The 15,081-nt window shown below is 31.3% G+C and overlaps 1 protein-coding gene across 1 annotated transcript; it reads right to left on the bottom strand.

Annotated features, from left to right (window-relative positions):
- Positions 1-500: 500 nt before the first annotated feature.
- On the bottom strand, positions 501-11,019 carry LOC111429192 (Excitatory amino acid transporter 1). The gene is made up of 9 exons (XM_023065040.2): positions 10,636-11,019; positions 5,383-5,825; positions 4,935-4,977; positions 4,171-4,210; positions 2,205-2,403; positions 1,916-2,149; positions 1,664-1,855; positions 1,469-1,603; positions 501-1,409 (listed from the first exon to the last, which is right to left on the bottom strand). The coding sequence occupies exons 2-9, from the start codon at positions 5,820-5,822 to the stop codon at positions 1,247-1,249; spliced, it is 1,446 nt and encodes a 481-aa protein (XP_022920808.2). The 5' UTR covers positions 5,823-5,825; positions 10,636-11,019; the 3' UTR covers positions 501-1,246.
- Positions 11,020-15,081: the final 4,062 nt, after the last annotated feature.

Genomic DNA, 15,081 nt, shown 5'->3' with positions numbered 1-15,081 from the left:
GGGAGAGGCTGGGGAAAGGAATAGGAATTATATAGGTTATTGTAGTTTTAAATTGTAACCTTCTGGGAAACAATAAATTATTATTAGTATTAATATTAAGACTAGGAAATGTCTGCAAATGTAGGAAAGTTAATAGGCAGAAAAGAGGAATATTAAAAAAAGTATTGGTAATAGAAAAACAACTTTTAATATAGACTGAAAAGGCAGGAAGAAGACTCGACTTGAGACACTTAAAAGAAAAGAATGATACTAGAAGACTGTGTAATTTGTGGCATTGAGTGATGTAGTTTTTCAATTATCCACTCCATAGTACCAAAAACGTCAGTAACAAGTAGTCAGAAAAACATAAAAGCTCAAGAAGCAACTTAAAGAACCTCTAGAGGCACAGATTGCATAATCTTATCTTTTGCTTTTCATTCCCATCATCCATTCCTTTTTCAAATCAACTTCATTAATATTTCTAGTTTTAAATGTAATTGTAATAAATTAAAAAACTCAAAAAATTTCATGCTTATTTATTAACCAGTTATATGTCCCACGCTTTACAAAAAAATATATTAGTAAATTTATAACAAATTTTTTTATAATGTTAATAATTAATTATTAATTTTCGTGTCCGATTTCAAACGTTGTACTAGATAATAGTAATAAAATCAATTATAATTAAACATTAACGGCAGTAATTTTCTTATAAAATACTTTCTTAATTAATTAATTAATTAAAAATATTTTAATTTATAACTTATTAAAAAAAGTAATTGGTCCCAAAAATCTTCTTTATCGCGATTTCATCAAGTTATAGCGTTATTAACTAAATCAAGTTAATCTTTAAAATAATAACATACATTTATTATTTAACATTACGAATATTTGAGTCGATACGATGGATTTATTTACATTGAGGCGACAACTAACGTTTCTACTAAGTTCACAATTGGAATTTCTACACATTCATGGAAAACAAGAAGTTTGATTAAATATTAAACGACGAGTATAATAAATTACTATCAACGTTTTATTATAATTTTTTTTTAATTTCTTATTATTTTCACTGGAACTTTGAATAATACAATCTTGAGTATTGAACGCACTCGTTTAAGTTGATATTAAATTGCTTTTAAAATTGCATTTAACGTGGATAATTACCCTGGCACATTATATTTGGCTGTCTGAACATTTTGAATTACACACGAATTCAGACTAGATTACAATTTTATTTTTGATACACTTGTTTCTTTGTAAAGAACTATACGTGTGAGTCTGCTTTTGCTATTTCAACCAATTCGTGAGGATCCGCGTTTAATCGATCTATATCGTCCATTTTAGACAATTCATTTTTGCTTAAAGAATCCACTATACAGCTTCCAAGACTGTCACCAATTACGTTTATTGTAGTACGGAAACGATCTCTAAAAATTTCAAACAAAAATTAATTTAAAATAAAGAATAATTTTAATAACACCCTTACAAAAGCCAATCTACAGCTAAGATGTAGGAAATATCGCTAGATGGGAGTCCAACAGTATCTAAAACCATCACCATTGTAACTAAACCAGCTTGTGGGATTCCAGCAGCTCCAATACTTGCAAATGTGGCAGTTATACTAAAAAAGATTTTTTCCAAAATTACATATTCATTTTTGTTCAAATTAAATTAAAGTTACCTCACAGCTATGAGTTGCCCAAATGAGTACGGAACCTTTCTAAATTGAGCGATAAATATAGCTGCAACAGCTTCGTATAAAGCCGTTCCATCCATGTTAATAGTTGACCCAACCGGAATCACAAATCTCGTTACTCTAGGATCAATACCCATATCGTCCAATGTTTGGATTGTTAATGGCATTGTTGCTGAACTAAAAAATTATATCGTCTCAAAAACATAAAATTTTCTTTTGCAAAATAAAATTAAATACCTCGATGCTGTTCCAAACGCGGTAACCAAAACCTGACTCAACCCGCCAAGAACTTTGAAAGGAAGTTTTCTTGTAACCAAAAAATAAAGGATTGATAACGTGATGAAGCAGTGGACCAATAAACCGATTAGAACGGTCATGAAGTAAAGTCCTAGTTTTTCTACTAAACCGGCAAAACTTTTTGTTTCGAGTACTTGAGCAGCCACCAAGAAGAAAACACCGACTGGCGAAAACCTAATAATTATTTTTTATTAATTAATAAATTTACCAACTAATACACTTTGTTTACCAAATAACCCATCTTGTAATCACCATCATAGCTTCACTAGTACTTTGGAAGAAATTTAGAAGTGTTTTCCCCTTTTCCTTCATCATTCCCAAAGCGACTCCAAGAATTATCGCGAATACCACTAAACCAAGAACATTCGTGGTGTTTTCGTAACGATTCGTTATTGTATAATCGGTTAAAGGAATTTCTTTTTCTGGATCTTAAAAATTAATATAATCAATTAATATTAATTTAAGTTTATAAAGATATCGTTTCGTTGCATTAGAATAACAATTTCAATTCATGAAATAAAGTATCACACATTATCTAATTATCGCCACCATAGTAGTACCCAAGTATTGTTTGCAGAAAATATTTACATAAGAAATACTATCTTACTACTATCTTGATTAGATACTGCGTGTAAAAGACTAGGTAGAATAAATACTGCTTGCAGAAGACTAAATGGTGTTAATAGAAGACTAGATACTGTTTGTAGAAGATTTGATACTACTGGCAGAAGATCCACTATTATTAATAGAGATGTATGTACCGTTTACAGAATATTAACTAGTGGCAGAAAACTTGATGCTGTTAGTAGAAGGTTATTTACAGTTTATAGAACATCAGATACTGCTTTTAGTAGATTTTATATTACTTGCAGAAGACTGGGTAGTGTTACAGAACATTATATACAGTTGGCAGAAGATTTCAGGTAGCATCTCAATGTGCAGAAGACTAAATATTTTTAATACAACACTAGGTACTGGTTGGAGAAGACTAGGTATTGTTTGCAAAAGATTATGTACTGCTTGCAGAAGACTAAAACATTGTTTGCAGGAGACTAGATACTTGAAAAGGATTAACAGAAGACTAGATGAGACTACTATCCGTGCCAAAAGTCAAGGCCCCTCACTTTAAAGATTGATATCTTCGCAACCGCTCGATAAAAATAATTGCGGTAAAGTGTGTTGTAATTATTGAACATTTCTACGTAAAATATATTAATTTGAAAATTTTCTGATTCTCGGTTTTCTTTTTATCGCGAGTTAAATGAAAAAAGTATCCGATTTTTTACGGTGCCGTCAACTTTGTCAACTTTACGATTTTTTTTCTCAAAAACTATCTAACGAAAAATGAATTGGTGGTAGCCTTGACTTTTGCCACCGATAGTAGTTTAGAACTAGACTGAGAAGCTATCTTAGGCAGAAATAAAAACAGCGTTATCGTCTTGGATCTCCGCATCGTGAAGTAGAATTTTCGGTAATGTTGTAATAGTTTGAAATCACATGGCAGAAGATTACATAGTTCTTCCAAAGCACGAAAATTTGCATGTAGAAAAATAGATACTGGTTGCAGAAGATTAACTACTGCTTGAAAAATCGGTCATCTATCAATCTATGGTTTAACGTTTAGCAATTGATGATGAACTTAATTTAATTCTGAATTCAAGAACGTCTCTTGAGACTCCAAATTGATACCATATTGTTCAAAAGCTAAATAGGTTTTACGAAAAATGTTGTTTTAATTAAGACAAGGTTGCTTGCGGCCGAGGAGCTACAACAAAACTAAATCTATGTAGAAAATAAAAAGTTTTTAAAGAAAATGCATATTTTAGTATGATTAAGTTGACGATGTGCTAGGTTAGTACCAAATTGATGCAAAATTGAAATTTTGAAGGAAAAATACTTGTTTTGGGTTAATTAAATCAAGGTCGATATCGACCGAGACGCTACATTATACTAACGCTGCTTATATTGATACTAATTTAGTAGTTTTAAAAGAAAATAATTACAGTTTTATTAAAGCCATGTCACTTGCGGTAGTTTTTACAGTTTTTTAGGATATTGTGTTTGAAATTTCTCTTCCAATCTTTATCCAGTAGAATACTCCTTACTTAGTTGTGCACATAAATTGACATAAATTTTGTTATTCTAATGCGACGATTCATAAACTGATGGTATTTTAATTATAAATATATTTTTACCTGAATCATCTTTTGGTGGGGCAACGAGAACTGTTTGATACTAAAATTTAACAAAAAGAAATGAATCAATGTATCATGAAACAAATTTACGTTAATATTGTATGATCATAAAACTCGTTCTTGGTACGATTACAAGTATAAATTACCATATTTATGAAGTGTTTAATGAAGTGTACTGCGTACACGTGCTGATTTAAAACTTGGTTAACCCGTTGTCGTAACCTTGCTATTTTAAAATATAAACAGTAATTACGTATTGATTTTTCTGTTTGTTAGTTTCAAAATATCGGAGGCTGAGTTGAACAAAATTCGAGGAATTATTGGAACCCCGTCGAATAATAATCCGCTTAAATAATACTTTGTACATTCAATTTGCATCGAATATTAGAAATAAATACATCGAAATGGATTGAATGGAAATGTACTGGATTTGTAAAAGAGGATTTATTTGTACGAGTAAAAAGTACTAATTATGAATTTATCAAGTTGTTGATTACTAAAGGATCGGATTAAACGTTGACTTAATGATGTTTGTCCTACTTTTTATAAGATCCCAAACCTTGACCTTTCCGAAAAGATTTCAGTAGGAATTACAAATTTCGTTTTGAAAATGGGCAATAAAATTTTTAAAATGATTTTAAATGCCCTACTTTTTATGAGATATTCTTTGACCTTAATACGTTATAATAAAATTAAGTAATTTTGAATAATATGGAAAGTTCCATATAATAAATTTTTTATTATACACGTTTTTGTTTTCTTACCTGAGCAAATGTGGCTTGAATTAAATTCGGTGGAAACAAATTTCTGCAACAAAACGAAAAAGAAAGATGTGAGTGAGATGTTGTGGTAGAATCAAAAAATAGAGATTACGAAGATGTATAATTGCTAATAATCACATTACACGAAGTTATTTTCCGTGCCAAATTGATCTCTACAACTCGGGCCGACGTCGCCGCAAGAGCCGTTCCGAAACCGGATACACCGTGACATGAGATCATTAGCATCAACATCGAAATTTCCTGCCCCAATAAGCTATGTCCTGCTAGCGGTTCCATCGCAGTACAACATTTGCCATTTCAACTCCGACATTGCAAGGTGTCCTGTTGTGAAAGGATCACCTTTTTCCGTACATTAAAATTTATTTTAATCGACTAATTTTTAATTTGATTTATTAAACTGAATTAAAATGACGAATTTTTTTAATCTTACCGTATTAAATCCATTAATGTATCTTGAGTTAAAACATTTCGCACAGATTGAACTTGAGACGTTTCATTCCCAAACTTTTCAGAAAGTCCAGCACCAGGTCGGATGGTAACCACCAAAATAATTCCAAGGGTTACAGCGAGGACTGTAGTTACAGCGTAATAACCAATTGATCGGAAAGCAATTTTCTTGGATAATGATAAATCCAAGGAACCCACAGCGCTAACCACCGAAGATACTAACAACGGGACAATTAACATTTTTAACATTCGCAAGAAAATTTTTCCTGGAAACTCTAGGTACATTATATGACGTTTTGACCAAGGGTCGGTTGAGCTTCTTAAAGAAATCCCGAGAATTACTCCTCCAAAAACACCAACTACCGTGAGGATCGTTAATAAATTATCCTTAAGGAAGGATTTTTTCTTTTGGAATATCTTCATTTTCTGGAAATTAAAAGAAAAAAATTATTTTATTATCAACAACCTCAATAAACATTCTAGTAAATCATAATTTTGCAATAACTGGTCAAGATCAACCAACAGCTGTGCGATAAAATTGATATAATTCATAAACAAAACATTTAAAGAAAAAAAAAGTTCATATTGATAATTTCTTATCACTCTATTTATTAATATTTTAATCGATTTAAAAGAAAACTAATATTTATTGACTCACACATTAATCCGAACGAATTTAATTTGCGATATTGTTATGTGTTACTTACGCCCTAATTAAAGGAAATACTGTGGATGTGGGGGACAGTGAATTATGCCTCCCGTCGACTCGTATTTGAACATGTGCAAAGGATGTTGTATTGTATTTGCACGGAGATTACTTTGTTAAAAAAATATTCTCAAAATATTATAAAACGAGCAATTAATATTTGCTCAAGTTTCATAAGACACCTTTTGTGATAAAAAAATTTAAAAAAAAATATTTTTTATTATACAATCGGAACGAGCCAAAAGTCGTTTCGAAATCGCAAAGGTTTCTTCTCGTTTTATATTTAGAATTGGGCAAAAGTGCCAACTCCGACCGCATACTATTTTTCCTCAAATATAAATCTACCATCATGATGAATTAGAGTCTGTTTTAAAATTTTACACATAACTTAAACAAAAAAATATTTTAAAGTAATTATTCGTTAATTATATAAAATGTATAGTTATGTCCGCTGCTTTGTCGTAGCATTCCTTAAGCTTTCCGTCTTGATGACAAATGAGATTAAATTTAGTTCTGGTGTTTAAGAATTTGGGACACGAACTTTAAAGTTGAGGAGTTTTTTTTAGGCGGAAGGTTAAATGAGGTAATAAAAATAATTTTTGAAATCTCGGAATTTAAACGTAAACTAAGAATAATCGTAAAAAAATGTTCGTATTGGATAACATGAAAATAAATAAATAATAAAATAGACTTCGCACATAATAGCTATCAACACACCAAGGTTATGATGTTTTGTCTGTATTCTTCGCCTATTTTTAATAAGTTTCGATTGTGTCAATATACAAAAGCTGTTGGTACACTAACACCACAACGACTACAAGTTGCAGGCAGATGAGACTCTACAATTGAGATTTGTAGTGTTGAAGTTGTTGGTTACTGAGACCCTGCAATTCAAATCATCTTCTTAGTGTACTCTCATCAGACCTACTATCTTCCTTATTGATCAATAATAAATGTTAATGTCCTGGATATATCATATCTTTGATAACCTTTGGAAATAGGTCCTTTGAAAATAGTTGCCAGTATACTAGAATCATGGTAGTTTTTCTTTTTTGGTGAATAAATTGGAGTCAATGTTGATGGTTACGGAGTTGCTGCAATTGAGATCTTCTATTCAGTATAGTCCAATCAGATCTGTGCTACTATCTCTCTAACCAAAGGTTTAAATCGAATTTAACTTTGCAGGCGGATAAGTGTCAAAAATAGAAACAAATTTATCGTGAAGTAATTTAATTGTAATCGTAAACCAGAAACATGTCCTTGTTATACACTTCACCAATTTCATGGATACGTGCCAATTTTGTGAATCCAAACATATAAAGTCGTTACATATGAAAGTTTTCTAAAAGCCATTACAACAAAATCAAAACAATTATACAAGATAAATCTTAAACGAAAATGTTTGTCCTACTATAACCATTTTGTGTAAATGCGAAACTGATATCTATTATAAAAACACAACAAACTTTTCAGGCGCCGGACATCCTAAATCAACTTAGTCATCAATCACTTAATCATCAAAAGTCTCTTCATTTATTTAGCACGTTGTAAGAGCTAGAAATCACAATATACTCATTTAACGCACTGTAACGTCTACGTCACTGCTTTAATTTATAATCTGAGTATATTTTTGAATTCATTGATGTATTTTGCACAAATAGTTATTCTTATTAAAATACTCTATCAGATTGGGAAATAATAATAATTTTCTGTTAAAGAAAGCGAGAAATTCTCGAATAACAACGTATTCATTTTGCACACTATAACATCTACGCCAATGACTCGATTTGAAATCTGGAAATATTTTTGATTTCCTTGATCTATTTTGTGAAAAAATGTACTGTTAGTAAAATGCTCTATCAGTTATCGTTTAAGACATAAAAAAAGATTTTGTGTTAGAAAAACCCAAAAAAATGTCGAAATCACAATATATTCATTTAAGGCACTGTAACTTCTACGTCACTGTCGTAATTTATAATCTGAGTATATTTTTGAATTCCTTGATGTATTTTGCACAAATAGTTATTCTTATTAAAATACTCTATCAGATTGGGAAATAATAATAATTTTCTGTTAAAGAAAGCGAGAAATTCTCGAATAACAACGTATTCATTTTGCACACTATAACATCTACGCCAATGAGCCGATTTAAAATCTGAAAGTATCGTTGAATTCCTTGATTTATTTAGTGTAAAGGTACTGGTAATAAAATGCTCTATCAGTAACCGGTTAAGACATAAAAAAAGATTTTGTGTTAGAAAAACACAAAAAAATGTCGAAATCACAATATATTCATTTAAGGCACTGTAACTTCTACGTCACTGTCGTAATTTATAATCTGAGTATATTTTTGAATTCCTTGATGTATTTTGCACAAATAGTTATTCTTATTAAAATACTCTATCAGATTGGGAAATAATAATAATTTTCTGTTAAAGAAAGCGAGAAATTCTCGAATAACAACGTATTCATTTTGCACACTATAACATCTACGCCAATGACTCGATTTGAAATCTGAAAGTATTTTTGATTTCCTTGATCTATTTTGTGAAAAAAAGTACTTTTAGTAAAATGCTCTATCAGTTATCGTTTAAGACATAAAAAAAGATTTTGTGTTAGAAAAACCCAAAAAAATGTCGAAATCACAATATATTCATTTAAGGCACTGTAACTTCTACGTCACTGTCGTAATTTATAATCTGAATATATTTTTGAATTCCTTGATGTATTTTGCACAAATAGTTATTCTTATTAAAATACGCTATCAGATAGGGAAATAATAATAATTTTCTGTTAAAGAAAGCAAGAAATACTCGAATAACAACGTATTCATTTTGCGTACTATAACATCTACGCCAATGAGTCGATTTAAAATCTGAAAGTATCTTTGAATTCCTTGATTTATTTAGTGTAAAGGTACTGGTAATAAAATGCTCTATCAGTAACCGGTTGACATAAAAAAAGATTTTGTGTTAGAAAAACACAAAAAATGTCGAAATTACAATACATTCATTTAAGGCACTGTAACTTCTACGTCACTGTCGTAATTTATAATCTGAGTATATTTTTGAATTCCTTGATGTATTTTGCACAAATAGTTATTCTTATTAAAATACTCTATCAGCAAGCGATTGGGAAATAATAATAATTTTCTGTTAAAGAAAACGAGAAATTCTTGAATAACAGCGTATTTATTTTGCACACTATAACATCTACGCCAATGACTCGATTTGAAATCTGAAAGTATTTTTGATTTCCTTGATCTATTTTGTGAAAAAAAGTACTCTTAGTAAAATGCTCTATCAGTAACTAGTTGGATTTAAAAAACTTTGTGTTTAGAAAACAAAAATAATCGTCGACATAACAATATACTCATTCCGCGCATTGTAACATTTACGCCATTGACCCAATTTACAATTTATTGATGTCTTTGTATTCATTGATATAAAACACTATTTAGTAAAAAAAAACAAAGATTTTTGAGAAATAAGAAGAATGTCTAAATTTGCATTCAAAAACTACAAGAATTGAAACATTGAAGTCTTGATTAAGGTTCGATTAAAATTTTTGAAATCTATTTTTAACTTAGTCTGATCTTAACTCAGAGTTTATTTTCGATTAACGTTAGATTAAGTGTTAATTAACATTCGATTTAGGTTTTCCTAGATAGATAACTTTATTATAATTTTAATGTTAAGATGTAAAGTTTATTACAGTAAATAAAATGAATTTGAGAATAATTCCTGTAAGATTAATTTAAAAGCTCAATCAAAAATAGCTCATTATCTCCTTAACAACAATTGATGTTACTTTACGTAGATTTTATTAACAACAGCTTTGTTCTACGACTGTCTCTCGAGATTTATAAACTGAAAAATTATACTTAAGTACTTAATCTAAATTAAAAAATCGTTTTTTATCAATATTTAAATAATCGAAAATTTAACCGTCATAAAATAATCCTAATCATTAAAAAAATCACCATAATTTAAGGGTCAAGGATACAAACCGAGAAAAACATCGATAATTTCCAAGAATACACGATTTTAATATAACAACAAATTGATTATGCTTTGTAATAAAAAGTGTAATTTTAAAGTTGTCAATTTTTCCATGGTACCCGTTGAGATTAGTAAATCTCACGCTAGTTTGTGCACACACGAATCGATTCAATTGCAAATAATGTAACGTCCTTGATACGCCTAAAGTATAGTACTATTACTCATTTGAAACGAGAGAGAGAGAGTAAAGATTGTTGTTATTTTTTTAAACACGGTTCATCTCGTTTAGTGTATTACGCTATGTTATAAAATTCATTAAATTGCCCTGGATTAAATCAAGGAAGTCGCGGATTTAAAATAGATTAATAGACTCGATTAGAAAAGTAGGTACTCTAAAAAGTGTTCCAAGAAACAAATTTGGTGGCGGCGCGACATACCAAAACTTTAAGCTCAATTCATCTCGTTTCAGGCGAATAAATTTCAGTGAAACTTCCTAAAATATTATGTTATCCTGTTACAATACACTCACCGTTCAACAGGTAGTTTTCGATTCCAAACGGTTTGAGCTTTATTATTATAAGTAAGTGAGCTTTCGTTTTCGGTTTTTTGCTTTTTCTTTATTAGGTATCCAGTAATTCAAAGTCGGGTTTAATTGGAATAGACACTAAAACGCGTGTTAAAATAAAAATAAGAGTATATCAGAGGCTCTGTGATACGAAGCACTGTCACCCGCGAACTGATAGACTGATTTTTCAATTGAAACGACAGTGTGGAGAGTATAGAGGGTCTCGACTCTGGTTTGTACCGTTCGCAGGGCCGTATTCAGGGACCAACCACGGCGACGGTTTCGTTTCGTGTTTCAATTCACGAATTTGGCTGGCCGCGCGAAACTCCGTGACAACACTGAAACGCACACGAGAACGAATCGCTGGTTTTATATATAGTTAGTTGTTCGCGGGAATGCACAACGAACCACATTGTTATCAATTAGTAGGGTACCACTCTTTTTTTTATATTATTGCTAATACCGGCTAACCGCCGGTTCAAACTTGAATTAAATTACTTTTGTTTATTAATAACTTGGACAAATACTAATTATAGTTTGTTTTTTTATGAAAAAAGTTGTATTAATGTTTTGTCTAAATACTAGTGATTATTAAACTAATTTAACAAACATTATGATTGAGAGATTGAAGAGTACATTTATTTCATGCAAATTCCAATAAATGATATATTGACTTGCTACTTAGTTGCCTATTACATTATTCATTAGTATTAGATTACTTCCGGGTGACTAATATAAATACGAATCTATTCAGCTTCAGGTACCGAGAGGCATACTTATAATTCTAGGTTGATTATGTCACCGGTTTTACACGGATACGTTCCATATGCGCTACAATCAACATCATTGAAAACAAACATTTAAAAATTAATTCTTAATAAAACATATTTAATAATTTTTGAAATTGATAATATCAACCTATATTGTGCTATTTTTTTAATATAATTTCAAGAACCCCTTATCCATAGTGTGTCGTTATCTATATCATGTCCTTATTAAGTTAACAAATTCCTTCTAGCATCTCGATTTTCCGAAATAAGGAGCTTACACGGAAAACTAATAACTATAAATTACTTATTTCTGTTAATTCTCGTAGTTACAATGTACAGGGTGTCCCAATTTCGATGTCCGCATAGGCTATCTCCGAAACTAAAAGAGATAGAAAAAAAGTAGCTTACTTGTCATGATCTCGTTTTTCGAGAAAATGCTAATGCCGAAAACTCCGAACAGCTATCGTCTTTTGTTTTCGCCCTATCGGCAAAAACTGAAAATTTTGCGAAAACGACATTCGCAAATATCTCACTTATTATCAAAGATGGAGTATTATAAATAAAACATTATATGGGCAACTTTTTACGAAGAATTCAGTGGCGTAGGTAGAATTTTTTTCCCATCTTTTATTTTCGAGATTTTAGACGTAACTTTATTTTTTTAAATGGAAACCATAGTTGGCTATGACTTAAAATAATTTGTTATTTTCTTCTGATAACAAATATATATAGTTTGTGGGGTATATTTCTTATAGTTATTGAATAATTAACAAAAATTCATTTTGTTCCATCTAAATCTAATGTATGTATTTAAAAGTTAACGTTGCTATGGTGATAACCATACATACTATGATGGAATATAATGTATCAATTTTTTTTGTTCTTTCTAAAACTATTGTATGTATTTAAAACTTAATGTTGTTATGGTGATAACCATACCATGAGGGAAAGCATTGTTTCCAATTATTGGCAAAGTTTGTAGCAAGGACAGTAGAATCTAACAGGACTACTACATCCATTGTATTTTTGTAGTCGACTACGGGTTGGTTGCCTGCACTCTACGTCACACTATTTGCCACGCCTGGTAGATAACTGTCTATGTTTTTAGAGGTTATATGATAGACATTAATACCTCTAAAAACATAAAACTTCAAAACTAATATGAATACGTCTAGGATATAACCTTTAAAAACACACAGCAAACGCATAGACCATAACAACAGCTGGGCGTGGAAAATGGTGTGACGTAGTTTGCGGGTAGGCTGTCACAACAATGGATGTAGCAGTCCTGTTAGATTTTATTGTCCTTGAGTTTGTAATAGTATTTAAAAATTCACTAACAACTCTGGCATTATGTGCTGGTGCTCCGTTATATTGAAAATATATCATTTGAGACATATTTAGTGGCAAATTGTCGACTAAAGGCTCAATGTGCTGCCTTAATATATTGAGGTATTTCCCTGAGTTTAAGTTTTTATGGTAGATACTATATGCCAAAACTCTATTATCTAAAAGGGCATACCATACATTGAACCCCAATCTTCTTTGAACACTCAGAGACTTCATCGGTCCAGATTACATTTTGAACAAACCGCAGATTATTTAATTTTTTTAAATATCATCTACAAAATTCTAATCTTCGATTGAGATCTCCGACACGTAAATAATGAGTTAGCCCCGCTTTGTATGGTTTATACTTATTTTTCTTTCATATTCGGGAGCAGCGTCTTTTGGGTCAGACGTCTTGTTGCAATTTCTCTTGCAGGTCATTTTGGTATGTTTTTGTATGTGGTTTGGGGAAGGACCAAATATCTATTAAATTTTCTGCTGACCGGCTGAAGGTTCGTACGTGCGGTTGTCTCCTTTCTGGATATCTTGTGAAATAAAATTCCGCGGCTAACGTCGCATTCTTATCTGATAACATATAGCATTCCATCATGTTACATTTTTCATAATTTTCGAAATTCATTGTAAAGTTTTATTCAGTTTTGTTATACTTTGACACTTAACACGCTGGTGCATAATGCCAGAGTTGATATCGAATTTTTAAATACAAACTTTGGCAATTATTTGATACATTATGTTCCATCATAGTATGTATGGTTATCACCATAGCAACATTAACTTTTAAATACATACATTAGTTTTAGACAGAACAAAATGAATTTTTGTTAATTATTCAATAACCATAAGAAATATACCCTACAAACTATATATATTTGTTATCAGAAGAAAATAACAAATTATTTTAAGTCATAGCCAACTATGGTTTCCATTTAAAAAAATAAAGTTACGTCTAAAATCTCGAAAATAAAAGATGGGAAAAAAATTCTACCTACGCCACTGAATTCTTCGTAAAAAGTAGCCCATATAATGTTTTATTTATAATACTCCATCTTTGATAATAAGTGAGATATTTGCGAATGTCGTTTTCGCAAAATTTTCAGTTTTTGCCGATAGGGCGTAAACAAAAGACGATAGACGATAGACGATAGACGTTCGGAGTTTTCGGCATTAACATTTTCTCGAAAAACGAGATCATGACATGTAAGCTACTTTTTTTCTATCTCTTTTAGTTTCGGAGATAGCCTATGCGGACATCGAAATTGGGACACCCTGTACACATATCAAGAAGAGGGATGAAGAGATTGAAACAGAAGAAATTCCTGTCGGTTTACATAGAAAGAGCGGGATTCTGAGACGGCAGCAATAAATTAGATGAATACCAAGCACTTGCAACCCTTTAGAAAGTTTCATCTGGTAGATACAATTTACAACCTCATGTTATAGATACAGGAATGTATAACCCAACCCAACCCAACCCAACCCAACCCAACATAACCTAATTCCTTACTATTTGAAATGTATAAAACTTTCTACGTACAGGGACAAGTGGGAAAGAATCCCCCCTCTACTCGTTCCTCTTCTTTGTTTTCCATGAAGCCATCGCCCCTGCCTTCAGGTTCGGCGTTCAAGCCTCAAAGTTCTTCCACCTAGTACCTGTTTTCTTCCTTTTCCTATTGTGCTCAGAAAGTCTACCAGTGTCTCCGGACAAGATGTTCTGCATTCTGCTTGTGGCCATGGTATCGCCTACTTTGATGGTTACCTCGTTAAACTTCCTTCTTTCCTTGAGAGTTATTAGGTTATTTCATCTTTACACTCCTTCTATTATAACTTATTTTATCGCCCTACTAACGCTAGATCATCAGTAATACTAAAAATCAGTAACCGACCTTACTTACAATTACTTCTAGTTTTCAATCCCACAGTATCTAGTGTCCTATCAGCAATATAAACTCTTCTGCAAAAGTCTAGTATTTTATAAGTAGGAATTAGTCTTTAATTAGCAGTTCCAGTCTTTTGGCCTCTGTGCCTAGTCCTCTATTAACAATTTCTGATCTTCTATTAGCCGTATCAAGTCTTTTGCCGGCAATATATAGTCTTCTGCCAGCAGTAGTTAGTCTCCTATTAGCCGAATGAAGTCTTCTATAAGGAGCATTTAGTCTTCCACAATGAGTATCTAACTTTGCGAAAGAAGTAAGCAGTCTTCTGTAAGCTGCATCTAGTCTTCGATTAGCAGTATTCAGTTCTTTGCTTTACGTGTCTAGTCTTGTGATTACAGTATCAACTCTGTAAGCAA

This window comes from Onthophagus taurus, chromosome 7 (genome assembly GCF_036711975.1).
Source record: "Onthophagus taurus isolate NC chromosome 7, IU_Otau_3.0, whole genome shotgun sequence".
NCBI lineage: Eukaryota > Metazoa > Arthropoda > Insecta > Coleoptera > Scarabaeidae > Onthophagus > Onthophagus taurus.
Note: the sequence above shows the minus strand (reverse complement) of the source record. Positions and strands in the feature narration are given on the sequence as shown.

Bases quoted from the DNA above. Each gene is read 5' to 3' on its own strand.
- LOC111429192 (XM_023065040.2), bottom strand. From the start codon at position 5,822: ATGAAGATATTCCAAAAGAAAAAATCCTTCCTTAAGGATAATTTATTA. The intron at 2,150-2,204 runs GTAAACAAAGTG...AATAATTATTAG, and splicing joins ATTACAAGATGGGTTATTTG to GTTTTCGCCAGTCGGTGTTT. The intron at 1,604-1,663 runs GTAACTTTAATT...AATCTTTTTTAG, and splicing joins GGGCAACTCATAGCTGTGAG to TATAACTGCCACATTTGCAA.